At 35.5% G+C, this 27,117-nt stretch overlaps 1 protein-coding gene across 1 annotated transcript in view; it reads left to right on the top strand.

Annotated features, from left to right (window-relative positions):
- Positions 1–27,117, top strand: part of ASAP2 (ArfGAP with SH3 domain, ankyrin repeat and PH domain 2) — a gene marked incomplete at its 5' end in the record, with an annotated part of 41,355 nt that overhangs the window by 473 nt on the left and 13,765 nt on the right. The window contains 15 exons of the mRNA XM_009580947.1: positions 1,788–1,873; positions 3,239–3,314; positions 3,817–3,903; positions 9,699–9,802; positions 9,918–9,987; positions 15,488–15,575; positions 17,459–17,507; positions 17,617–17,783; positions 19,169–19,302; positions 20,021–20,115; positions 21,469–21,658; positions 22,109–22,194; positions 22,402–22,517; positions 23,001–23,068; positions 24,029–24,142. Of these exons, the coding sequence (XP_009579242.1) occupies positions 1,788–1,873; positions 3,239–3,314; positions 3,817–3,903; positions 9,699–9,802; positions 9,918–9,987; positions 15,488–15,575; positions 17,459–17,507; positions 17,617–17,783; positions 19,169–19,302; positions 20,021–20,115; positions 21,469–21,658; positions 22,109–22,194; positions 22,402–22,517; positions 23,001–23,068; positions 24,029–24,142 (1,530 nt within the window). The remainder of the gene's footprint in view (positions 1–1,787; positions 1,874–3,238; positions 3,315–3,816; positions 3,904–9,698; positions 9,803–9,917; positions 9,988–15,487; positions 15,576–17,458; positions 17,508–17,616; positions 17,784–19,168; positions 19,303–20,020; positions 20,116–21,468; positions 21,659–22,108; positions 22,195–22,401; positions 22,518–23,000; positions 23,069–24,028; positions 24,143–27,117) is intronic.

Here is a 27,117-nt window from a genome sequence, read left to right on the forward strand (position 1 = left end):
ACTCCAGTCTGGCACACTGTTCGGCTGGTGCTGCAAAAAAAAGTGCTAAGGATGGAATCCCGTTGTCTTTCAAGACATTTCAGAATGTTTCTACTTTGAAATCTTTGTGGTTTTGCAGTATGTTAAATCTGATATGAATATTTTTGGTTTGATTTGTTTAAGGGCATGTCAGGATCCGTGGTTGGGAATTCAAGTTGCTGTGTTTGTTCTTTCTATGCATCAACTCAAAAATGTACTATGGTGTTCCTTCTCTTTTAACTATGATGATTAGAGCTAATTTGACTCATATGCCAACGCAGCTTAACAGCAGTTGTCCTGAATACCACTTTTAGTAACTGCATGCACTGAAACTTAGTATAAAAGCTTCACATTGCTATATGGAGTCAGACTAAGGTATTCAAAATGGATGAAGGGATTTGAGTACCCAATAAACATATGGATGTTGCCAGCTGATTGCCCATCTGTATCCTTCCTAAGAAACAACCAGGAACAGATGCTTCTCTCTTCCTCCTGTCCAGTAAAGGAGCAGTTCACTTTAGTCAGTTGTAGAGATAATAAAATGCAGGGTGAAGTCTGTGAAATTGAATCAAGTTACCTTAAACGTGGAAGAGCTGAAGTGTATCCTGTATTTCTTCTGCTTTTTGAGAAAAGAAGTTTATACTTTGTTACCTCTGAATAGTCGTAAAAGGGGACTTTGTTTTGGTTTTCTTAGTAAGTCAGAAGTGTGACATATTGAAGTTGTATCATAAGTACAGGCTAGTTCTCTATAAACTGTGAAAATGAACGGAATACCAGATGCCTAGAGCTCATTTTAAATTAACAGGAGCTAGAAGGTGATTCTTCTAACTAAATACTATCCAGTGCACATGTCTACATTTAGGCTACTCATCTGTTCACCTGAACCAGCATAAAAAGCTGCAACATTGAAAGCTGGCACTTGGATACCGCTTTATTTTAGTGGGTTTAAAACATTGAGGGTGTACTGTGGATAAGGGAGAACCAGATGCATTAGAGCATTGCTAAGAAGACATTCACTCCTTTGCTTGGAGGTCACTATCTAAGGAGGGGTTAAAAATTGTCATCATTTAATGGACCGTTAAGGACTCCTGTAAATATTTGGTCAATCTTACTTCTGCTTGCATGGCTGACGTCTTTTGTGCTTTGGCATTCGGGGGAGGAGCTGTCACTTAATATGGACTTTGATTGTGCCTCATGCAAAAGGACATTAATTACACTTTTTTTTAGCTTGAGACTAAATTTTCAAAATCTCTTGCTAAACTGTAATTTGCTGTAATTACCATGTATAAGGAATTGAATTGATAGAGGAAACGTTAAAATCAGAATGCAGATTTAAATATGATTAAAATAACCCCTCACTTTTTTTGAATAAACTGCTTTCTTCCTTAATGACATCTATTTAGCAATGAATTTAACAACCAGTGAGATAGACACCTAGGTGGGCTGCTAGGTTTAAGAATGGGTTCCTAAATTTACTACACAAACCCCTTTATGCTTCCTTTAACACAGTCTTCCACTAGGAGCCATGAAGGATGTTTTAACAGTTTGAACTAATCATAATGAAGTATCCCCACAGGCTATCAAAAATCATCAGTGACAACAATTGCTTTTGTGTGATTAACCCTTGAAGCCACTGTTTGATGCATTCTCTTTTAGGTCTTCTAAATCTGCAACTGTTAAAGCTTGTTGAAATATAATTGAAAATAAAATGTTAAAAAAATACTGTAGCAGTAATAATTAATTCCTTTTGTGAATTACTGTTTTAACAGTACCTGCTGAAAGTCAATGAAATCAAGATTAAAAAAGGAGTGGACTTGCTTCAGAACTTGATCAAGTATTTTCATGCTCAGTGCAAGTATGTTTTAGTTTTCTTTGTATCTACACAATAACTGGAGCAATGTTTTGTTTTAAACTTTTGATATCATCATAACACTTTCCTAGATTTTTTCAAAATAAATCTAATATTCAACTGTTCTTGCTGATGTCTTTTGAAAAATTGCTTTTGTCATAGATTAGTCATTCCTTTTGTTACTGCATTCCAAAACATGTAATGAGGTTGAGCTAGTCCCATAGAATATAATTGTCTGTTCCAAAGGAGTGCCGCACAATAATTGGGCATATTTCATAAACTACTCTTGAAACAGAGCTATTAGTTTAGTCTGTTAGTTAGTGGTCCATTAGTTTTGATGGGCTTTTTTGAGTGTATCTAGCAATGATCTAAATTAATTCTGTGCTCAAGAAAAATAAATTGCATAAGCAGTGGGATAAAACTATATTGAAAGAATCACTCTTTTTCTAATTAATTGGAGGACTCCGTAATAAAACACAAAGCTCTCATTAGAATTATGTGCTTCTTTATGGTAGTCTTATAGATCAATAATATAGCAATAAAATCATAGCTATAAACTTGAAAGAGCTGCTGTTAACCTGTTCAAATCTGTAAGTTTTCATCTTAAAAGACCAGTCTGCATCTATGTAGGTTTTTTCCCTATATAGCTATGTTGCTTTTAAAATCAGTTTCACTTGCAGTATGTCATTCATCTGCTCTGTCCATTTAATAAAACTTCAACAACATAAATGCTGTGTTGTGTTGTCACTTTCATGTCTGCCTCCCAGAGTGAAAATATTTTCTGTTGCAAATGGTGCAGCAATTTTTAATCAAATGTGCATGTAGTTGTGGTTTCTTTAAATTTATTTTTTAAATCTCACTTTTTTTTTTAAAGAGCTGGAATATTTGGCATAGATAACATTACTGTGCCATATGATACAGTAAGATGTAGCATGTTCAGTTTGCGTAATTAATGCTTGGAAAACAAAGGGGTTTTCCTTTAGTAGGAAGACTGCATCAGATGTGAAGTTATTTGGCTCCAAGAAGTCACAATTATTTTATATCTACTAGAGCTTTTGCTGTTCTACAAATGAATCTTGCTTGTTCTGGGCCTTCAAAAAAGTGGGATGAGAACCTGTATTTGAGGTGAGAATGAGGAAAACTTATGTGGCAGTGGATTGTGGCAGTTCTGAATCTAACTGGGGATTTTGCATGTTAGAATAAGCTATGATGGAAATAGAGGTGGATCAGCCAAAGATGCATAAAAAATAAACATTTAATGTTTTGAAGTTTATGGCATGGCATAATAATATGCAATTCTTTGGCAACTTTTTAAATGGAAAATACAAAGTGAAGTTTAATAACAGTTTGCTTTTTGTTTTTCTTTTAAAGTTTCTTTCAGGATGGGTTAAAAGCAGTTGAAAGTCTCAAGCCTTCAATTGAGACACTCTCAACAGATCTTTATACAGTGAGTAGCAGCCTTTCACATTTGTGTTGTAAACTTAGCTTTTTACAGTAGAACTGTGATCATTTGGTTCAGGTTGGCTGACTGTTTTAATAGTCAGCATTTTAAGGTTTTGAGTAGATTTTTGAGTAAAATTTTGTTTTGCTATCATATCCAGAAGCCTTAGTTTCAGTTCAGGACCCCACTGTGTAAAATGTTAGGAAAACAGCCTTTACTCTAAAATGTTTACTGACTAGGTGGAAAATAACATATGGTTTCAAATTGAACACAAGGAAGCAAGAACAGTGTGAGGCAATATCAAAATCTTAGCACAGCAACATCCTAGCCATTATCAAGTTTTCTGAAGATATAAAGGAAAATAAACTGATCACGTTATCTTTTCTCTTTATGTTTTCATTCTTGCTGAACATTTATCAGAAAAATGAACCAATTAAGTAGCAAGTTTGGAAGAACTGCGTTGAAAAGGAACAATAATGTTTTTAACCTGTGTTTTTCTTCATTCAAGATTAAACAAGCACAAGATGAGGAAAGAAGACAGTTAACACAGCTTAGAGATATTTTAAAATCAGCACTCCAGGTTGATCAGAAAGAGGTGAGCATATAACGTGGTTTAACATTGGAATACCCATTTTAATTACTTCTGATGTAATGTTAGTATTTGAAATAGAGTTATTTTGACTTTTATCAGCATCCAATTTCTTTTGTTTATTCATCTTTGTTTTGATGATGATATTGAATGTTTCTGACAAAGGCAGATTTTTTAAAAAATGAATTCCTGCTAAAAATATATGAGACTTATTGCAAAATAATTTCTTTTTGTTACCAATATTGCAAAATACTTAAGATGGTGCACTGTCTGTGAACTAACAGACAATGGTGTCTATGTTGCTCAAACTGAGAATGGAAGAACTTTGGCAGTATCAAGGAGACCCCATTAGTACAATCTTACCTCACAATAATATTCTAAACTGTATAAAGATTATGTAAAACTGAACTTCAAATCCCAAAATACCTCTTGTCATCATCTGCAAAAATGACAATTTAAGTTTGCTACTCTGCTGCAAGGTGCCAGTTTTCAAACATGCAAGAGCTGGGTCAGTTCGGCAATCTAACAAATAAGTATTTTTTGAGTTGTGGTTATGATTGCTGTTAGATTTAAAGAATTCTGGGGTCATTTTCTTTGGCAAACTCTGATCTGGAAGCAAGCATCTTTTGTATAAACTAATCCTAAATACTGGGTCTACTTTTGTTTCAGATTGCTAGCGTTTCCTCTTCATATAAATAAATGCCAGCCAGCTTCCTTTGTGTGGCTGCTGGGCCATAAGTAAGTGATGAATGAACCTCCTCCCTCCTTTTCAGATTCTCTTTCTGAGAGGGATCACCATGAAATAGTTGAGTCTGTAGAGCTCAGACTTCCTTGATCTTTTCCAGTCTTGCTTTCATCTTCCCATAAAGGTTATGGTAACTCCTAGCTCTTACCGGTGGCCAGATGATGGTTGTTGAGCAACCTAATCTAGTGAAAGATGTCCCTGCCCATGGCCAGGGGGTTGGACTAGATGATCTTTAAAGGTCCCTTCCAAGCCAGACCATTCTGTTATTCTGTAACTTGTTGATAGGCATTTGAACAGTCTTAAATGCTCTTCACTTTGAGGTGCTGTTTGTTACCATGTGAAGTTTGTGGTAATGACCATTGTGTACAAAGTCCCATACAGTTTGCAGGCACTTATTTAGGTTCTGCCTGGCATTTAGGACTCACTGAGGAGTGCATTTGCTAAAAACTTCCAAATTTGAGCTCTGTGGAATGAAAGACTAGCGATCCTAGTGGAAATGGTGACTACTTTCGATTCACCATTGATTGCCCACTCTCAATAAGGAGTCTTTGCTGTTTAGGGTGTGTTAGCAGGCTTCGTATTTTATTTGGGTCTTTGTTCAAGAGAGGTAATAGAAGCAGTTGGGTTTCATGGTTGCTGGGAATATTGCTTCTCTATGTTTACCTGTTTATCAGTGATACTGATGTTAAATGTATATGGAAGATGTGGTGAGCACACATCTTCTCACATACTGAAAAATGTAATAATACACATAAATTTATTACTAGTACTGTTTTTGTTGCATTAAAAAAAACAAGTGTAAAAAGTGCTTTATGCTATATTCATTATTTATTAATTCTGCAAATTTAGATATAGATGCTTACCTGCAGAGCGTGAGAAGTACTATAATTATTTTTAAAGTTTTTTGAAAACGTCGGTTAATCAGTGGAATGCCAAACAATCCTGGTATAATTTACTGTACGACCCAGTAATATTATTCTTGTTGCACTGTAATTTCCTTTACTATAACTGATTTCTTTTTCCTTCCTGAAATGCATTTACATTTTGTGACCGAAGTCTAGGAGAGTAAGTGTTACTATGTTTTAATGAAAATAGTTGGCATGATTTCCATTCAGATTTCAAGAAACTGGATTTTTCCTCTGAGCTTTTTTCTGTTGGTATGAAAAGACTGGTTCTTTTTTTCTTCTCTTCTGTTTGTTGTAGTACCAAAAAAAAAAAAAAAGTTATCAGATTGTTCTTGGGAAAGAAAATTGCTGTAAGACAAATTGGTGATTTCCTTTTCAGTCTCTTTTGGGAATTAAATCCAGTTGCTTGATTTGATGTTCTTGCAAGATTTTGAAGATATATGTATTTTTAATTAAAATGGACTTCATATATGAAATAATAGAACGTTGACATATATTGTTTCTGTTGCGTTTTTTTTAAAAAAAAAAAGACACAAACACTCATAGTGAACCTTTTTTATTGTGCCTGTATACATAGTTTCCTCCTGCACAGAACTTCCTCAAACCTGGTTTGTATTGAAACTTCTTTTTGAAACGTCATTGCGTGTACACCTCCGTAATTTTTAAACTTTTATTTTTCAAACTGTAGAGCTCCTACAAGTTTTGGGGTCAACCTTAGAGTCATGTTGTCTTCATTTCTCTCTTTCCCGTATCCTCTCTGAAGGTAGCCTTACTGTAGTGTTTAGATTTGCTTCTGCTTCTTCTACATGTTTGGTGGAACCTATAATCTATTTAGGCCACTGCAAAATAGGATAGATTTTGTGGTTTTTGACAAAAATTACGGTAGCTGTGCTATAGGAGAGGCTGCCTGCAGGGGGTTCTGGCAAATACATCTGTTGGAGGCTCTGTGGGGCTGTAATAGATAAGGGATGGATCTCTGAAGCATCCGCTTGGCAATGATCCTGCAAATGCAGAAGCTAAGGCTCTTGGAGGGCTGTAAGGGCTTTATGGCAGCTTACGCACAGAAGTGATTTGAACAGTCTAAAATCCCGCTCCATGGGAGCTGTGGAATGGCTAGCCAAAATTTGCCGTGTATAAGTTAAAGCACCTGGTGTGGAAAGTTCTGTTGTGTTCAAATATTGGGGCTGATAAATAGGTTTTTAGAATCTCGCTTATCCATAGTCACAGACCATCTTTACAGAATACTGTTTTCACATTTCTTTCATTTTTAGCTATGCTATTCAGCTTGATTTAGAAGTCAGTCTGTCTTTGGAAGAAATAATTTCAAACCTTTTTATGGTCAGTGAAGTGATTCACTATAAACATGCTGCAATGAAATGACTCACCTTTTTTTTTTGTATGCCTATCTGCATTTCAAAGCTGATAAAGTGGACAAAGTTCAGTTTCTTAGGCTTGTGTACGTCAGTCTGTTCTGATCTTGTTATGTTCAAGAGATATTTAAAATCACAATACTCTGCGCTAGGTATGTTCTATATCCTGCGCTGATCCCTTTCCTCCCATAGGTAATGTACATTTTTCCTACTCCTCCAATAAGGCCATTGGGTCTGACCCTATTATCTGTGATTTTTACTTCTGTTATGTGCAATATGCAAACCAGAAATAAGGGAAGATCCTTTGGGGAGCCTGCATGTGGAAAAAGCATGCTGAAATTGCCTGGAAGGATGTTAATTGTGATGGTGATTTGTGGTATGGCATCCCGTCTGTTAGGAGCTACATCAAAATCATGAAGTTGCTTGTCAGAGAGCTGTGGAAAACCATCATCTGGCGATCATGTTGGACACTATTGATTTGGTCACGGCCTGAAACGGGGATTTAAAATTGAAAATCTCCTTGTCTTGTCCTTAACACCCTTTCATGAAATAGTATTAAATTTTTTAAAGATACTGTTCATAATAATGAATGTGTGGAAATACACGTCAGCTACAGCAGCTTCCTTTCTGGTTGAAATAAGGCAGGAAGCTTGTATTACTGGCTTGCCAGTTTGGCCAAACACAGCAGCTGAGTGTAAACAACAGCTGAAGGGAGGTAGCCAAAATGCAGCAGAAAATATTCCACAAAAGGTAGCAGCACAGTCTTAAGTAATGGGAATAGTGCTATGGGCAGGTGTTGGAGGTCATCTAAAATCTTTACATAATTGAGGATGCGGAGAACTGAAATTAATTTCCTGTAAGGCCTCTAATCTTCTTGGGAATGGAGTTCCTTTACTGACTAATGGGAGGCAGAGATCAAGGCATTGGTAGGACACAATAGGCAGTGCCAGATCAGATTTTTTTCAGAAGTCAGTAAATGTACGTGTGCAGCGATTCTTAGTCAGTGATGAGAATTCTTTTAAAATATTGTTCTATTTTTATGTTGGGCAGCCAGAGTGCAAAACCAAATAATTGTGTGTAAACAGGCTGGAGAGGAATGGTAAACAGACTGGTTTAAATCTGAAGGGATGCTTTGTCAGGCACGGACATTTAAGTGGTGTTTTTGTAGTGCCTTCAAAAGCCTCGGATAAATGTTGTAGCAACCTGCTATGGCTTCCTAGATCACTAGCTGAGAGACAGGGAAGTGGGCATGGGTTGCTTCTGCTGAAAAGGAGCACCAAGGAGTGCTGCAGCCTGTCTTGAGCTAGGCTTATGGTTCTCAGGGGCACTGAGCTCTAGTACTGTATTCAGGATGAGCCTGAAATCCTGCAGCCTGGAGGTGTGGAGTCCTAAGTGCACTGAACAGGGGTGTAGGTGGTAGCTCTGTCCCTACCACCGTATTTCAGACCTGTCATGTGTTGCCACTACTGTTGAGGAGGATCCTGAACACCTTTGGCTGCATTAGTAGCTTTGGTAGCAGAAATGTGCTGCTGGAGCTTGTAAAGGAGCCGTATTCCATCTGAGCTGGCATTCTTTAGGGAAAAGCACAGTCCAAGTGTGTTCTTGGATTTAGTTGGTTTTTTTCCCCTGCTTATATCCAGAGATGTCTTATACTTAGGTTAATAAAATGTATGAAGTTAATTGTAATGAGAGACAAACTATCTCCTTAATTCTTACTTTTTAGATCACTGTATGTTTTATCATATGTACACTCTGAAAACCCAAAATTATGTCTCTTGTGATTGTACTCCTAGTCTATCTGAGACGCACTATCTCATCTTTTTAGCAAAAAAGATTTTTTTATCAAATTAGTAAGTTTATTTCTTAATAGCTCTTAAGTTTTTGCTTAGAATAGCTCAGATAGTCATTTAAGTGAGCTGCTTTCTTTGTGGTTTTTTCCCTCGCTATACTTGTATTATCTGCCATATATAACAGAGGTGTATTATGTCCATAGAGCAAAGATAGTAGAAAAGAAAATAATAAATATTATAAGTACTAGTCATTGTTACTGCATGCATTGAAAAGTCCATCCCATCATGTTACTGCTGCTAATATAGCATTACACATCAGATTCCTCATTATCAGGTTCTTATTTTTTAAGAAGTTGGACTCTTGCAGCAGTGGGTCCTGCCTCTGGGTTGTTCTGAGATCAGCGAGAAGGGTTTAGTTAATTCTTGTCACTTCGGGTCCCAGAATTCTACTTTGTTCAAGATGTTTTGGTTTAAGTTAGTCTTCTTATGGAAATAACTTTACAATTATGCCTCCTGAACTATTTTCCAGGAGGTCTCTTCTGCTTTTCAGAAAATAATTTGACTCAGTTTCCACAAGGAAAACCACTTCTTGAATTTTATGTATGTAATTTTTTTACAATGGAAGGGTGCCCTAGAAATTGCAGATAATAATAATCTTTAGTGTTTGTATACTGCAGTGTTTGCATGTGTGGAAAGCCTGCTGCTCAGTTAATTTTTGGGTTAAAACCCCCATATATTAAGGCCAATAATAAACTAAATAAAAGCAAGTAAGAGGATTTTGGCAGGTGCTGATAATGGCTACTTCTCAAATGTTTTTTGTGCCATCTGAAAAAAGAAATGGATCTTGTTCTCTCTCATTGAGGAGGAAAAAGTGCTTTGTTTGGCCTGTGGGATTACAGCAGGAAGGAAAGGCTCTGAAACTCTTAAATAGGGGGGATATTTTGGTTGAAAGTGTGCAATGCATTACAAATTGCTGTTCTGTATATTTCAGGATTCTCAGATTCGTCAGAGTACAGCTTACAGTTTACATCAGCCTCAGGGAAACAAGGAACATGGCACTGAACGAAATGGTAGTCTGTACAAGAAAAGTGATGGGTAAGTACTGCTGGATTCTACTGAAAAAAAAAATTAGGTCCTAAGAGCTGAAGCAATGTAATACTAAATATATTAAAAACTGAGTCACTTTTTTTTTTCCCCCCCTTTAAACCAGAATCAGAAAAGTGTGGCAGAAAAGGAAGTGCTCAGTTAAAAATGGTTTTCTTACAATTTCCCATGGTACAGTAAGTATTTGTTTACAGTATTTTATGTACATGGTTGCTAATACAAAAAGGCAAGCTATGCTGGTCTATATTTATAATTTGGAATTAGCTAGATTCCTGATGCAGCGTTTTGAATATGATGGATACTTTTTTTTAGGCAGTCTTTCAGAAATATATCAAGACATACACAGTATCTAAAAATACAACTGTTTTAATGCTCATGACTGTTAATGGGAAAAAAATGGCTTTTTTAATGACTCATTTAGTTCATGTAAACTGTTCGTATTTTACCAGACTGTCTAAAAATATAAATTCTAATTTCATTTTTTTGGAAAGATATGGTTGGGCATTAAGCCATCTTTTAGATATGGGTTAAACAACTTTTTATGTTTAGATATGGGTTAAACAACTTTTTATATTTTCAAGACAAACTGAGAGAATGCTGACTCTCTTCTCTCTCCCAAATTTTCTGCTATATGGTAATTTGTTATGAAGGTAGCTTTCCTGGGCAGTAGCTGTTGGGGAAAACCAACTCTGAAGGCAACTTCTACCAGAATGACAAGATATAGAGAGTTAGAAGTCCCTCTTTCTTTGCTACCAATATTTGAAATACGCTAACAACTTTTAATATTTATACTTAAAGTTTTAAAACTTTATACTTTCATAGTTTGGGACCTTTTACACTTGGCTTTGAACTCAGCTGTTTTTGCTTTCCCATAACTTTTCTCTTTTTATATTGCTTTCTCAAAACTTTTAATAAAGTTTCTTAAGGCAGAAATCAACTCAGTGACAGTATTTCCCATTCTTGGTCTAATAAACAGTCCTGTTTCTTGATCCTGTTATGAACCGTTCCGTTCTTCATCCTGTTATGCCTGTTGCTATGACTACAAGTTGACCCTGGCAGCAAAAATGAATCAATCTGTCATTTGTGCATCTAACCACAAGCTGTTGCCTTCTGAATTGACAACCAGTAGTTGAGGAGAAGTGCAAAACCAGATCTGCAAAGTAGAATTGTTACTGTGGCTTTGGAATTGTCCACCAGTTTATCCCTGTTCTCATTTGAGTGTATATGAGTGTGTCTTTGTCAGAGAAAAGTCTGTTAGTCTTTCTATAGTGGTGTCTCTGTGTGCTGTAAATGCGCTTGGCATTGGACATGCTGGTGGTAGGAGTGTGGCTAGGGCAGCTCAGAGCTGGCAGAGGCTACAAAATCGACTTGTGGAGCAGAATTTTAAAACTTTCACATGGAAGTAGAGTTACTGAGTCTATCAAGATACTGTTGTTCTTCTCTTTTTATAAGCTGTCTACCAGATGGTCTAACATTTTTAGAAGCAGTAAGTTCCCACTGAAATCAGTGGAGCCCTAGCTGGAAATCAGTTACTAAGGTAGATACTTAAATGTGAGTTTAGGTATGTGGGTTTCACAGGTTTGGTCTTGATCTTTTCCTATTACAAAGTTAAAAGAGTACCTTCTTGTTTTAACATACACTCCTAAAAAGTATTTTTACGTATTTGCTTACTTTCCCCTTACGTATTGATGGCAGTTTTGTGTAAAAAATTAATGCTTGTTTCATAGACGTTGAAATGGGTAGAAGTGATTTCTGTTTGTTAATAATTTTCTAGGCTGCTTTGAATGTCTTCTGAGACTGCTGAAGCAACAACATTGATTTCCAAGCTTTCTCAGGGTTGATATCTCCTGGTCTCTAAAATACGATGTGTCATTCTTCCCAGCTGTTCATCAAAATGAACCATCTCTCAGAAATTCAGTTGTCAGTTTTGTCTGCTTTATCAAATACGAATTTGTAAATGCTTTTCCTTTAAAGGCTAAGTATTCTTCATGGATTTCTGTTCTTTGGTCTTTTAGCCTCTCTTTATGAGGGACTATTTTTTCAGTTAGTTTCTAGAACAGCTATCTTCAGGCAGTTGCAGATGCTGTATTCTGACTTAAACTTGCCTGCCAAGCGCTCTCCTGATATGGATGGGGAGAATATGGTTGGTTCTCTGTCAGTAACCCAGCTGTAACGCTGAATACACGTGTGCAGAAGTTACACTTTTAGACAACTAAAAGTTTCAAAGAAGTTAGCATTCATAGAGCAACGTGCAAGGTAATGGTTGATGGAAAACCAGACACCGCTCCTTTGTGTAATTATTAGCAGTTGGAAATTTTCTGTCATCTACCTGACTGCAATTTAACATACGTGGATGAAAAAACAATGATAGAAGTAGATTGAACCATGTAAATAGGAATTCCTAAGTGGTTTCCAGATCAAGAAGTCCCAAAGGAAAAACTTACATTTGAGGAACCTCAGGTTCCTCGAAGTTGATTTGTATTTAAAAAGCTTAAATGGAATTTGCTGGTTGTCTGCAAAAAAGGAGTATGAGAGACTCATCATCAAGGAATCTTTTTTTTGTTGTTCTTTCTTTACTGCTGGAAACTTTAATCTACCATTATGATTAACAGGGCAATCTGAAGGCAAAAGAATCAGATTTAATCTTTTGATTCTTAAGTAAATCACTGTGATATCCAGAAAAAATGCACAATGAAATCAGCCAACCAATCTGTTAAGTAAGTGCACACATTTGCTCAAGCCTTTTGTAAAAATCAGCTCTATATCATGGCAGTCCTCGGTATTGTCTTAGAGGCCTAACCTTTTGATTCCTACACTGTTTGTTGCCAGAACATACAAGAAGTCAGTTTTGGTGGATGGAGGATTACAATTTCTCCATGAAGGAACACAAGTTCATGCTGAAGTCTGCATGTATGGCATGAGAGGTGGCAGCACACCTTTTCAGGGTGTTGGTGTGTAACATGGATGTCCAAAAATTCACTAGTAGTCTGAAATTCAATCGTCTAATCAGAGACTCAAGCAGGAAAATGAAACCCAGAGGTTTCAAACAAATGGTGTAATAGCAATTACACATTTGTTACCATTTTCTATTTTTAGTGTCTCCTAATCCTGCCAAAAGTCTGGTTCAACCTACAGCCTAGTGTGGCTAAGGAATTTATACAGCCTTGCCTTCCTTTGTCTTGAGGCTCTAACTTCTCCCCAAGCAGCATCTGCCATGTGATAGAAGTGTGTGTTCTGCCAAGTAACGGGCACGTGTTGGGGAGGCAGGTGGGGAGAGGCTGTTATTCAGCCACAGGATAAAAGCATGAATGTGGTGGTATCAGTCACATGCGAAGATGTCAGGGTTTTTTAATACCCTTGTTAATGTTGACATCAGGTTAGGAGGTCCTCAGTTAAAAGCTTTTGAATATGTTTGGATTCCGAGATCAGCACATTGGCCCAGAACGTGTTTTAGGATGTTGCAGCCATTTCTTTGGGTTCTCAGATCCTTATACAGAGTTCTTACGCTGCATTCTCCTATCCGAGAAACGAGTTCTGTGTATATTGGTCCTTCAGACCTCTCTGAAGCATTTTAGTGGATCCATTTACAACTTCATAAGTTACAGAAAACTAGTTAGGTCCTGAATGCGCTTCAGATCCAAAGTCCTGGGGCAAGTGGATTCTTTCTTAACCTGAATTTACTTGCATTTTTACATTCTCATAGAGCCTGTGAGAAAGGTATATATGAGTTTCCTGGTGGCTTGTTTACCAAATACTTGTATTTTGATTTTTGTTTGCTTTATTTTGTATTTTCATTATAGACAGCTTCTAGATACTTCTTGGACAAACACATCAAAAATGTAAACACTGGAAACTTTAGTGCTATGGCTATTAAGTATATTTAAATATAACTAAGAAAATGGGCCCAAGCTGGCATTTTCAAGATGTTTTCTTGTATGCTTCTGGTTACAAAGAACTCCTGTTCTTGATAGGCTAAAATAATGAAAACAGTAGTAAAACTAGTAGTAGTTTTACTATTACTACTAGTAAAACTAGTTTTACTACTAAAAGGAATGTCTGGAATTTGAAAAGCTATTTACTAGGCAGAGAATACAATGTGGTTGTCAATTAATTGTCCTCTTGCTGCCTCCAAAACCTCTCTTGGGTACAATTTGTTTTACATTGCCCAGCAAGTGACCTGCAGGTTTGTTGTTTCAAACATGCATGACCTTGTTATGTCTGCTGTTTATGTTGGGCAAAGCATGAGCGTGCTGTTTTTCAAGGACATCATGCTTCTTTTTTTTTTCTTTTTTTTTTAAACAGGAAAAAAAAATACGTAATTGTTTCCCTTCTTATGTTTCTCCATGGTTTTGATTTTTTACTGGTCTTCAGGCACAATGATGTTGTTCTTTTTTGGCCAGCTACATCGTTTTATCAGATTGTTTCAAGGAAATCTGTACTCTTCAGACATGTTCTCCCTTCTTTTTTGAATGAAATGTTTTCATCAATAAATTTAGAAGAGATTGAGAAGGTGTACGTTTCTTATGATTCATTGCAAGTTAATTACTTTATGTGGTAGTTCAGGTTCATTTGATAATGGTTCTTGTTTAGATGATTAAATCTTGTTTTAGCAACTTGATAGATTAAAATTGTTAGAACGCAACAATAAGTATGGTAATGTGTTTATGTATACTGCTATCTTTATAATAGTACTTTCCTAATGATTTAAACAAATTATAATTTTTCAGATGTCATTGTCTAGAGCAGAGCCTCTCTAGTTAAATCTGCTTTCTGATTTAATTATTCTACAAGAAGAGTGAAACTTGCACTTGCAAATGCAAGCCATTCCACAAGTCAAGGCTGCAAACATAACATCTTACGGTTCTACCCCAGGTCTGTAGGACAGGCAGATTAAGGGAAGGAAGAGATTAGCGCAGAGGTGCTATTTGAAAAGTTTTTGTAGCCTGTATGAGACTTTTTCAAAGTGAAGTTTGCTTGTGCATTTTGCTTTTAGTAAAACATTGCCACTTCTTATTCAATAAGGAACTGAAACAGCTGAGAGGAACTTGACTAGAAAATGTATATAGTTATAGAATGTATTTTGTTTCACTACATTTTTTGATTATTAAATATCTCAGTTTAGTTTTGCATATGTTTGTTGCAAGACTGCTCTGTGCAAACTTCTTATTTTCCTTCAATGTGTACCTTTAGTGATTTAAAAATTGAGAGTTTGTTCTAAACTGGTTATCTAGGCTCTCTTTAAAGACATTAGCAGGAGTCAAATTATTTGATTATTGAAAATCTAGGCAACTGATTTTTTTAAATTAGATTTCTAAATGTTAGAGGATTAAACTTACGTAAAATTGATCTGTCTCTTTGTCATACCTGGTTCCTTCAGATAAGTGTTACTGGCAAGGTGATCAGAGTAGTGATAATCAAAGTGATTCTACCCCTCTCCTCTTTCAAAATTCTAGTGTCTATCCAGTTATCAGTGAACAAAATAGCCAAATATAAGAAAATGTAGTTTACAAACCATGATGCAGAAGAAAACATAAATCAAAACCTGGGTACCTTAAAAATTAATGTATGGCCATTTGTCAAGGCTTTTTGGCCAGTGGGATGTTATCCTATGTTTTTGGACTGCAGGGCTCAGTCAGTATCAATATACTAAAATGTGTATACTTTATCTTCAAATAGGCTAACCGACCTCCAGCAAAGCTCAATCTGTTAACCTGCCAAGTGAAAACAAACCCAGAGGAGAAAAAATGTTTTGACCTCATATCACGTAGGTTTGTTGTTTAGGTCTTTTTACTTGCAGCTAATATCAAAGGGGTTTGCATTATTTTTGTAGATGTGTCGATAATCCACTTAAATGTTTTCGCAATTGTAGAATGCTTCCCTTTATAAAATGCCCTTCCTATGACAACTTACCATTTCAGTTATTTTAGCATAATGCAACTAACTACCTGTTTCTTTGGAAAACCACTTGTTTTTAAAGCTATCTTTATTCTATATCATTGTGTGCTGCTTTACAATAGAGTAACGATATTTTTGCTGTGACATCGTTCTTTATATTGAAAATGTCATAGCTGATCGTCTTGGAAAGTTACAACTTTTGTACAAGATCAGAAGAAGCTTTTAAAACATGACAAAACTTCTTAAAATTTAAGCATAGTGGTTGCTATGTAGCTGTGAAGAAAATACCAAAAACTTTTTTAGTTTTGTTATCTCACAGTAGATATAAAGGTGAGATAAAGAGTCTACATACTAAAAACACCAAAACTGAGTAATTTGGGGAGCTGAAAGGGATGATACGAAATTATATAGTAGAATGTTTCTTTTGTTTTCTCACTGAGACATTTTAGTATTATATTTATGGGCTCAATACTACAACTACATTACTAAAATATATATCTCAAATTATTTGGGGAGAAGAGTATAAATCTATTCCTCATTTGTTCCTTTGTCAGAGAATAAAGTTCTTTTCTATTTGTAAATGTAAGATACGCTACTTAAGTTAATGGACTAGTACTCATGTATGCAATATACAGCTTTTCCATTTCTGCTCAAACAAGTGGTCTTCCCTGTTTACTTTTGCACTTTCTTTCTTTGTTGATTACCATGTTACAATTTGCCCAATATCAGCTTATCATAACATTATAATTTGTCCCATCATACATATGACAAGGCATAACCAGCCTCTTAGCCTTCTCCAGGTCGCTTCTTCACTTTGTTGTGCTATACAGTTTAAAAACATACCTTGTTTTTTAAAAGCTGCAAATTACTGTATTGTGGCAAGATAAAATCTCGTATTCTTTATCTAGCACTTTCCTTTCTGTCCTTTCATGTATCCTCACTCTCTTAACATTTTCCATGTTTGAAACTATTTTTTAATACATTTTTGCCTGAATATTTTTCAAACTTTATGAATTTTCAACCTAGAATATCTTTCTGCCAGTACCTTTACCTCTGTTCCTCTCATCAACTATATTAATTTTAAGTCCAACTCAATCACCAAACTGTATCATATCTCATTTGTTTCATAGACTTAAAATGTATTATGCTTTTTTCTTTAATAGTACACTATGATAACAATGCTTAAAATTATGAAAGTAGTAGTAAATTGAAATTTTTTAGCTTGATTTAATTGAAACAGCTTGGGGCTTATCCTGATTGTAGTTTGGACTTTGTGTCTGTCAAATTTGTTCTGTCATTTTTTGATTACTGCAGTTTTAAGAGCTCATTTGGAAACTTTAAATCTTTCTTATATTTGAGATAAACTCAAATACGGACTCTATATTTTAATCTCACACACCACCACCCCCAGCAGAACTTTAGACTTGTGATTATTGAGGTTATATCTAGAACATGGAAAAATTACTATGCTCTCCTGCTGCTTATGTGATAGAAGCACAGCACTGAAGAAAACAGTTTCTGTTTGAAGAGCAGCAAGCCACTTTGTGTAAACGTAGGTACTAACATAGATGAACTGTAGGTAGTATGAGTGAAACTTGCTAAATAGACTTTTTGCCTGTCAACACTCCAGTGATGAGACTAGAGACCTCAGGAGTCATACATCAATTAATTTTAGATTTTTCTGAGAGATTTCTGCAAAATCAGTTTTTTAGTCATTTTTTTAAATCAGTATGTGAATTATTTTTTGTGCAGACGACAGGACGTACCACTTTCAAGCAGAGGATGAACAGGAATGTCAAATGTGAGTTACTTTGCTAATTTTGTTTCTGATACTGGTGTTCTACTGAGACGTTACCTTGAACTTTAGAAGTGCCAAAACATTTAATAGCAAAATATTACTGCCATTTTAGATGGACATCTGTGCTACAAAACAGCAAAGAGGAAGCTTTAAATAATGCATTCAAAGGAGATGATAACACAGGAGAAAATAATATTGTCCAGGAACTGACAAAAGAAATTATATCTGAAGTCCAGAGGATGACTGGAAATGATGTGTGTTGTGACTGTGGAGCACAAGGTGACTCAATTAAGCATATTTCTAATTGGTAAAAATTCTATGTCTCATGAGAGTATTTAAGCTGATGTTTTACGCTTTCACTTTTACTCCTTATCTCACAAAGATTACACAGATAGTAGAATATGCTAACAATTTAATTGCGCTACTTTAGTATGACTGATTTGCTATATGCATACTGTCAGTAGGGAGAAAAGTTACAAAGATGCTTATTTTTCTCCCATGTATTTTGCTAATTGTAACTTTTGCTTATATAAATCAATTGAACTTATTTTATTAGCCCATATTTTATGTAAGATTTAGGTAGAACTTGACAGCAGTAAGATATTTCAAGCATTTTACTAATACATCTCTTTTTTTTTTTTTTTTTTTTTTTTTTTTACTTTTTATGTTTGACTTTGAGAGTCAAAGATGTCTAAGACTGTGCTCATTTGGAAAAGAATGCACCTGCTAACTATGGTTTGCAGTGTTGGTTTTTGTTGATCAATGATTTTCTACTTTAATCCTCTTCAAATTATTTTTTAAATCCTGCTGTTTCCTGTGTTCTTTTATGACACAGAGGCACTGCAGGACTTAGGTTTTTTTGATCTGAAACTGTGGCTGAAAACATCAGATCTGAAGCTGTATGCACTTTATAAATCAATAGTAACTTCCAGCAATAGCTACAGTATAAAACTATGGGAGGAGTCAATCCTGCTGTTTTTAAAGGAGAAGAATCTAAACAGCTATTAACAAACCTTTATCAAATAAATGAATTTCAAAGCTGTCTAAATCTTCAGAAATTAATTATTTGTCTGGAACATGAGGGAACGTTATAGCAAGAATGCAAAATACCAGAAGAAAAGACAAGCAAGGGTAACGAAAGGAGAGGGATGAGCCTTACTATCTTTGAAATAGTTGAGTGAGAATCCACTATAGTGTGGTGCTCTATGTATACTTCAGAACCACTGCTGCTTCACTTAGTCTAAAGTCTATACTTGAAATACAAAAAGAAACCCTGTAGGCATTGTTACTTCAATTTGAACTGCACTTATATGCTATACTCCCAATTGAGAATGTGACACCATTATATTGGTGATGGAAAATTGCAGTTCCTGAAAGCCGTGTGGAGAATGACAAACTGGACTGTTTGAGCAGCTCCCTTGGAGGGAGATGTCCTTTACAGGGGGGAAAAAAAAAAAATCTGCATCTTCACTTCTTTATCCATTAAAAAAATCTTGGTTTGTGTTTCCCAATAGAGTAAATGTAAAGACATAAATTAAAAAAAACCCCTGATAATTCACATACAGGAATCTTATTTTACAGAATTTAATTTCTGTATACTACATTTTCTAGAATAAAATAATTACCTGAATAAATTTTAATTATGTGGGTGCTTTCTGTTTCAGATCCTACCTGGCTTTCAACAAATTTGGGAATTCTAACTTGCATTGAATGCTCAGGAATCCATAGAGAACTTGGTGTTCACTATTCCAGAATGCAATCACTTACATTAGATGTGCTGGGAACATCTGAACTTTTGGTAATCAAATTGCTTTTATTAACTTAAAAATAGTGCTATAAAATACTTCCAACACAAGTATATTTTTGTCGCTTTAACGATATGTTGTTCCAATCTTGAAAGTTGCCTCTGGATAAACATAATTTAAGAAAGCTTAATTCTTCAAGTCTAAGGGAACCTCCTGGAACATAGTGTCTTACTGTAAACTTTGCCTGATCTTAGAATTCAAATTTTTTGTGTTTCCAAGTCTTTTTACCCTTGGTTGCTTTTTAAAAGAACACAGCTGTTTGACATACAAATGTGCCTCTCAGATTAAAAATTGAAGGACTTCACAAATACTTATCCCATTAATTATTTAGCATTATTTTAGAGGAGAACTGTAATCCTCAAAGGAAGAAAATGTACTCAGCTTTGCTACACAAAGACGTTACGTTATATCAGCTGCTCTGTGGCAGTTCGTATGTGTGTTCTTACCCAGGACAAAGTATTTTGCATTTATTATATGAACTGGTGTCTTGATGGATTATTCTGTAGTTACTTGTTTGTGTATTAAATTGCAGCTGAAAACTGACCTCCAAAAAGGTACCTAATCTGTTCATGACCTCTGACGTAGTAGCAGAACTAGGAATCAGAAACAAAAAGTCCCAACTCCCATTTTCCCTTTTGCTCCCACTAGTATGTGTGTGGCCAACAACTGAACATGTTTGTTAAGTGAGCTGTGGATTTTTTTTTTTAACAGCTTGCAAAGAATATCGGGAATGCTGGGTTTAATGAGATTATGGAATTCTGTCTGCCAGTTGATGAGATGGTCAAACCTAATCCAAGCAGCGATATGTAAGTAAAGAGCCACTACTTCTGAAAAAGGCAGGCATTTAATTTAATATTGCTAATGGGTTGTGCCATTATGGTTTGCACCAGCAGGCCATGGAAGATGTATAATGTCTTATATATAGCGTTATAGCCAAGGAGTAAACCTTTTTTCTGATGCTTTGCATGTCTGTTTTATTGAACTTTATCTGAATGTACCTTCCCTAATAGTAAGGATTATTTTACCAACTCTCTGAATCATGATTTGTGGGACAGAAACAAATTAAATATGACTTGTTGGGAATTTTAAAGACACACACAAGGGTAGGGAAACACCTAATGTTTGGAAACTACACCTAGGACTTAAGTCTGTAACTGTGTGGAATAAAGACAGAACATTTAATTGAATTCCTCGAAAACACTGAACTGTGATGGCAGAGACACAGCAAGGACAGCCGCCTACTTGGCTGGATACTAGTCCATCATAAAAGAGCTAGTAAATGGTACAGAAACAAACCCAGAAGAATTGGCTTTGGTTGAAGCTGATTTTACGTTATCTGGACTTTCACCATTCTGACAGAATCAATGTTAAACCATGCAGTTTAAATGATTTTTGACTATCACTATGTATAATAATACAGAATATTAATATCAATAATTAAAATTACTAATAATTTTACTAAATGTGTACATCCCAAGAGCTGGTAAGGAATTATGCCTTTGGGAGCCATGCAAGCTCCTGCCTTGCTGTGATGAGAAGAGGAGTAGTCACTTGTTAGTTGGGTATCAACAGCAAAAGTGATAACTCGTGCTGATTCAAGTGTACTAAGTTTTCACCTCAGTTTAGAGGCGAAACTAAAAACTCCACTACATCCTCCCTGTTACGGTTGTGGTGAAGAGTTGCTTTACAGGACATACTCACTGCTGTGAATACAGATCCAAGGCCTGGATAGTCCGTGGGGAGGTATAAGGCAGATTTTTGTATCCCATGCCTTCCATCCCTTTCCAGCATGTGTAGGAGTACAAGTCAGGTAAACATAAATCTGCCAGGCTGCTGTTAGCAAACCAGCATTATGAAGCTGTACATATCTTCTGTACATAGAGCTGGGTAATCTTGATCTCAACTTCACACTAGAGTTCAGAGGGGAAAATTCACGGTCTGTCTTCATACTGGATATTTGATTCATCTTCTGTAGCTACATTTCATACTGGAAATACGAGACTGCATGTCTTACATGCATATTTAAAAATAAAAATTATCATAATGAGTGAGAAATCGTCTTTCCCAGATTTTATTTCAAATGACTTGCATGTATTTATGGAAATTTTAATGTGTATCTTCTGCTAAAAGTTATAGAAGTAAATTATATTCAATTTCAGGAATGCAAGAAAAGATTATATTACTGCCAAGTATATTGAGAGAAAATATGCAAGGAAAAAGCATGCTGACAATGCAACTAAATTACATGCTCTTTGTGAAGCAGTCAAATCAAGAGACATTCTTGGATTAGTCCAAGTATATGCTGACGGTGTGGATCTCACAGAAAAAATTCCACTGGCCAATGGCCATGTAAGTGTTGTAAATTTTATTAGACAACTTGTTATAAGTGCAATAATGTTTCATTAATTAAAAAGGACTATTTTTTCTTAGTTGAAAATAAGATTTGAAACACTGTTCTGAACACTTGTCCTTTTGATGATGTAATTTAACAATAACAAAAGAAGATATTAAATAGTTTAATCTAAAATTGTTTCCAAATACTATCACATTTTAAATGTATTAAAACATTAAACATTAAATAATTCAATAATCTATTTGTTTTCAACCCGTTTGTTTGTTTACTTTAAAGGAACAAAAGGGAAGAAATAAAAGTCTTCACAAGAGATGTTTTAATCTGAATAAAACATGTCTGAATGTTTTGAAATTAAATGTTTTAATTGATCTAATTTATGTCTTAATAAAATTTCTGCTTCTCTGTAGATCAGAAGAAACAAATGTGTTCTTTTATTTTATTCTTAGGAGCAAGATGAAACAGCACTTCACCTTGCTGTTAGGTCAGTTGATCGAACATCCCTTCATATAGTTGACTTTTTAGTTCAGAACAGGTGAGTGTATGGAAAGCTATTAAAATGTTATTGATACTGCTTTTATGTCAAGTAATACAAATACTAAATGAGTACAAATACTAAAACTAATTCTAGTATTTACAAATGTAATTTTATTCTTTGAAAATCTTGTAATGAGAGAGGTTTTATTAATATAGGGTAGGAAACTAAGTTTAATCAGCTTTCTTCTTTCTTGTACTCCAATAGTGGCAATCTAGATAAGCAAACATGTAAAGGTAGCACAGCCCTGCATTACTGCTGTCTGACGGACAACGTTGAGTGCCTCAAACTGCTGCTGAGAGGGAAGGCTTCTATTGAAATAGGTAAAAGGGTAATGTGTACTTCAGTTTCATATTTGTCACCGCTTCAGATAAGAAACAGTGAAGGTGGAATAAGTGCATTTTCTCCTCAATTGTTTATCGTAATTCTGTGAATATAATCTTTGTTATAAAAAAAAAAATCAATATTCACTGTTTATTTCAAGTTTAAAATTGACTTATACATTACACTTGCTTTTTAAACAAATCTAGATAAGTACCAAGATTTTCAACTGGTATCTTGTTGCTGAGTTATATACTGCCATTTCATGGCTATCATTCCATATATATGGCATGTTGAGTTGCTACTGCCTGTCATGTTCAGAGGGTTGGTATGAGGTTGACCTACATATGAAGGAAAGAGATTAATTTTAGACTGTGTTGGTCTAGTACTTCACTATGTACCTGCAGGTTTGTCTTTATCTTTAGTAATGGACATGTTAATAGTGACGCCTATCATCATAACATTCTTTTCCTGCTGTAATATAGCTAATGAATCAGGAGAGACGCCACTTGATATAGCTAAACGCTTAAAACATACTCACTGTGAAGAGTTGGTAAGTGTTGCATCTTTCTGTGTGTTTGTGCATTTATAAGCAGAATCATGTCTGAATATTTAACAGTCTACAGCTGAATATTCAACGAATATATTCCAGGTGGAATAGTTGTATGCTTAGAAATAGTTACATGTTTATATCAAGTTATATGCTTTTAAGAAGAAAATTATATTTCTTTTTAGATGCTTTGGAAATGCTAAGCTTCTTGGGGCCAGGAGATGATTCTGTTTGAGCTATTAGTCCCAGATCCACAAGTGTCTGACATTCCACTGAAATCTAATCACTAAAGTACTTTTTATGGGTGAAGGCCATGGATGAAGGCTATTCTCTTGTTGCACAGAGAAGTTGTGGATGCCCCGTCACTGGGAGTGCTCAATGTCAGGTTGGATGGGACTTTGAGCAACCTGATCTAGTGAAAGATGTCCCTGCCCCGGGGTGGGGGGTGGGGGTAGACTAGATGGTCTTTAAAGGTCCATTCCAACCCAAATCATTCTGTGATTCTATGAAGAGAAGTTGGCTACTATCACTACTTTCAGTAAGCAAGAAAAATGGATTAGTGGGGTCAAGGCTTCTTGATAAGTGAGTCTGATCCAAAAAAACTGTCATAGCAGTTAATTTCTTTGACTTGCAATTTCTAAATCAAAGCGAATAGGATGTGGTGCTTATTGTCAGAAAATGGAGAGTGGACCTGCAATGGAGAATGGACCTACAATGGTTAATGAAAAGCCCAGTTGCTTTTGATTTATTTGTGTTGTGTTTGATCACAGACCTTAATTCTTTAAGCTTACCAGTGTGCAGTGACTTCCTGATTACTGAAATCTGTTTTTAAAATGAAAGTAATATTTGTACTTAGAAACCAAGGTTCCTTCTATATGTGGTTTTTGTTTGTTTTTAAATAAGTTGTTTTAAAATAAGTACTGCACATGAGACAGGTATCAACAGTTATCTTTTTTTCTTCAGCTTACTCAAGCACTGTCCGGAAGATTTAATTCTCATGTTCATGTAGAATATGAATGGCGGTTACTCCATGAAGATCTGGACGAAAGTGATGATGATGTGGATGAAAAGCTTCAGGTTTGTATCAATACATTATTATTTTTCTGTACACATACCTGCATAAGCATGATTTTCATAATGATTTCAATAACACTGCTTTTTGCTATAGGCATGAAGACACTGTGAAATAAAGTTCTGTAGTAAAATGTAGTAGCTTAAACTTTAGTTCTTTAAATTATAGTTTGTCTTCTTTTTTCTCTTGAATATAAGATATAAAACATATGACCGTGTGGTGATGATCAAATTACGATTAGCCAGATGTGATATCTTTTTCTTAATGGAGTCAATAGTTTGTTTCAATACATCAGGAGTATTTAGATATGCTGATCATAAAGCAGAACTAACATGAGCTGGGAAAATTGCCTTTACAAAGAGAGGCACCTTATAGTATCTTCTCATGTTTGTGAAACAGCTCCAGTCGATGGCTTTAATTTTGGAACAGTTTATGCATTGGCTTGTCTTCAGTGGAACTACACTTGTGCATTAAATAAACCACGTCATTAATAGCAAAGTAGAGTCTTAATTCTGAATCTTCATGTAAAAATATTTTTGTTTTTCTCCCTTTTCATATCTGAAATTTTTGGTGTTGTGGTGCTATTGGATCCAGAATCACAGAATAGTTGGGGTTGGAAGGGACCTCTAGAGGTTATCTTGTCCAACCTCCCTGCTAAAGCAGGGTCATCTAGAGCCAGTGCCTAGGATCATGTCCAGATGGCTTTTGAGTATCTCCAAGGATGGTCATATTACAAGTATGACAAAGTATTCCAGTAGCGTAGAAACTTAATTGCATTTTGCAAATTTAATTTCCCAATTTGGGGACCAACTCCAAAAAATATTTAAGCACCTAAACATACAGACAGGGAACAAACTACCGTGTCTTTATACCTGAACAACACTTAAAAATGGCTTGGATTTCTAGGGGCCAAGTAATTTGAAATGACGTATAGGCTCCTAAATATTAATGTCATTCTGAAACTTTCATAATTTGAAGTATTACATATAAGTTTTGAATACATGTTTTTGTTCTTTTTGTGTGTGGTGCTCTAATCGCTTATGCCTTTTCTGCTTCCTTTAAAAAGTGCAAGGAATACACAATAGGCTTTATATTAGTTAATCTTCAGATGTTAGGACAACCTTTTTTTCTCTTGAAAGTAGCTAACAAAAACCCCTTTCTCTTCTGGATAATGAAATTTGACTTTTTTCTTTCTACAAGTTTTAGCATTTTAATATTTCTCTTGCAAAGTCCCCTATCTCAGCTAGGGCATGAATTGCTAATACTTAATTAATAACATAAAACCAAATCTTGTGTGTTGGGTTTTTCTTTGTTTTCAGAAACATTAAAACCGGACAGTCATGGGTTCATTTTTTTTGCCTTCACAGAATGTCTTTAAAAATGCTAGGCCATCAGATCATTGGATTGGCTTAATGTTTTGGAGATTAATTTTGACATCAATAAGCTTCCTCTGTTGCAAAATACCAATTTTGCAAGATCCTGTCTGCATAGGATTCTTCTCCCCGTGTCCTGTCGCTTTAGTCCAAGATAGCTATTACCTCTGGTGCTTGACTTGAACTAGAGTTAGCAACAAAGAGCAAAAAATGTGTCACAAGCCGTCCCTTTCAAAGCATAATTGCTACCTTCTGAGAATTTTCTTAAGATTTTTCTTGAGAATTTTGGTATCTGTGCAAGAATCTGGAATCTGTGAGCTGCTAAATCCAGTTCTTCTGGGTGAGCTTTCATATTATATCCTAGTATTTATGTATTCCTGTATATTGTATCACCATCCAGATAATAACAGCAGTAATGATGACCTATTTGATAAAGCAGCTTGAAACTTTCTGTAACGTTTTAGAGATTTCATTTTTTCCAGCTGTAAAACCTTTTGGGTACTTTACAACTAGATATCTAGCATATCCCTTTCTGAGACACTCTAAATTCGTATTTTTGATCTGTTTTTTCCTTGATTGTTGCCAGTTGCCTTCTGCAGTTGAGTGTTCTCTTTTTAGTCCCTGAGCTCCACCTCATATAGGAAGTTATCTGCTACTCAGCAATGAGGCTAAAGTAATGAAACTGCTACTTCACTGCCCACTATTAATAGGCTTATACTACAGGGACTTTGAAAGGAGATTAAGGACTATTAATCACAGTCACAGTGTCTGTGACTACATTGAATGTACTGGTGAATCACATCAGAGTTCTGTTTAAAGATGTCAAGCTATTGGGCTTGTGTCTCTTTCTGGTAAAGCAATTGCATAGATTTTATAATCTTTGTCAGAAAAGGTCATGTCTGAAATTGAGGTTCTTTTAGTCCGGAATTTTTCCATATAAAAGAGTGTCTTAACCTGAAGAAAGGCTAAGACAATCCAACTGGTTTCTGCTGCTGTTCCACACCTGGCTGCCTGGTCCTACCTCATCTTTTGCTTCTATTCTGGCACACATTTGTCCCTGTATTGAGCTGTTTCAGTTTGGTAAACCAGTGAAAAGCTAAATCAACAAAACAAGAAAGAATTTTCTGCTGGTTTAGAAAGCAGAAGCAAGTGTGGGCTGAAACAAATACCAGAACCAGGGCAGTGGAGAGGTCAGGGAATGGAGAGTGTCAACCAGTGAGGAGTGAGGCTGCTAAGCCAAAGTAAAGGTAGGGGTTAATGTGTCTGGCTGTCACGTACATCATTCTAATAAATCTTTGAAGTATAATACTGTGTTGTAACACGTACATGATCAATCCAGAGTAAGCGTTGAATATATTCACAGGAAAATCGATTGCTTATTTGTGATACTGTTGGTGTAAATCTTTATTCTGCCTAAATGCTATTACTATAAATGGTTATTCTAATTTCAAACAGACAGTACATCAGTGACGTGTTTATCTAACACTATTTCTAAAGGCATATTTATGCTTTCTGAGCTGTGGATTGTTACAACCCATTCCTGTACTAGCCACATGAATTTATAACTCCAGCTATTTTAATTATTGTTTGATAACAATAATTACTAT

The sequence above is a fragment of the Fulmarus glacialis genome, unplaced genomic scaffold (assembly GCF_000690835.1).
Source record: "Fulmarus glacialis isolate BGI_N327 unplaced genomic scaffold, ASM69083v1 scaffold2487, whole genome shotgun sequence".
In the NCBI taxonomy this organism is placed as follows: Eukaryota; Metazoa; Chordata; class Aves; order Procellariiformes; family Procellariidae; genus Fulmarus; species Fulmarus glacialis.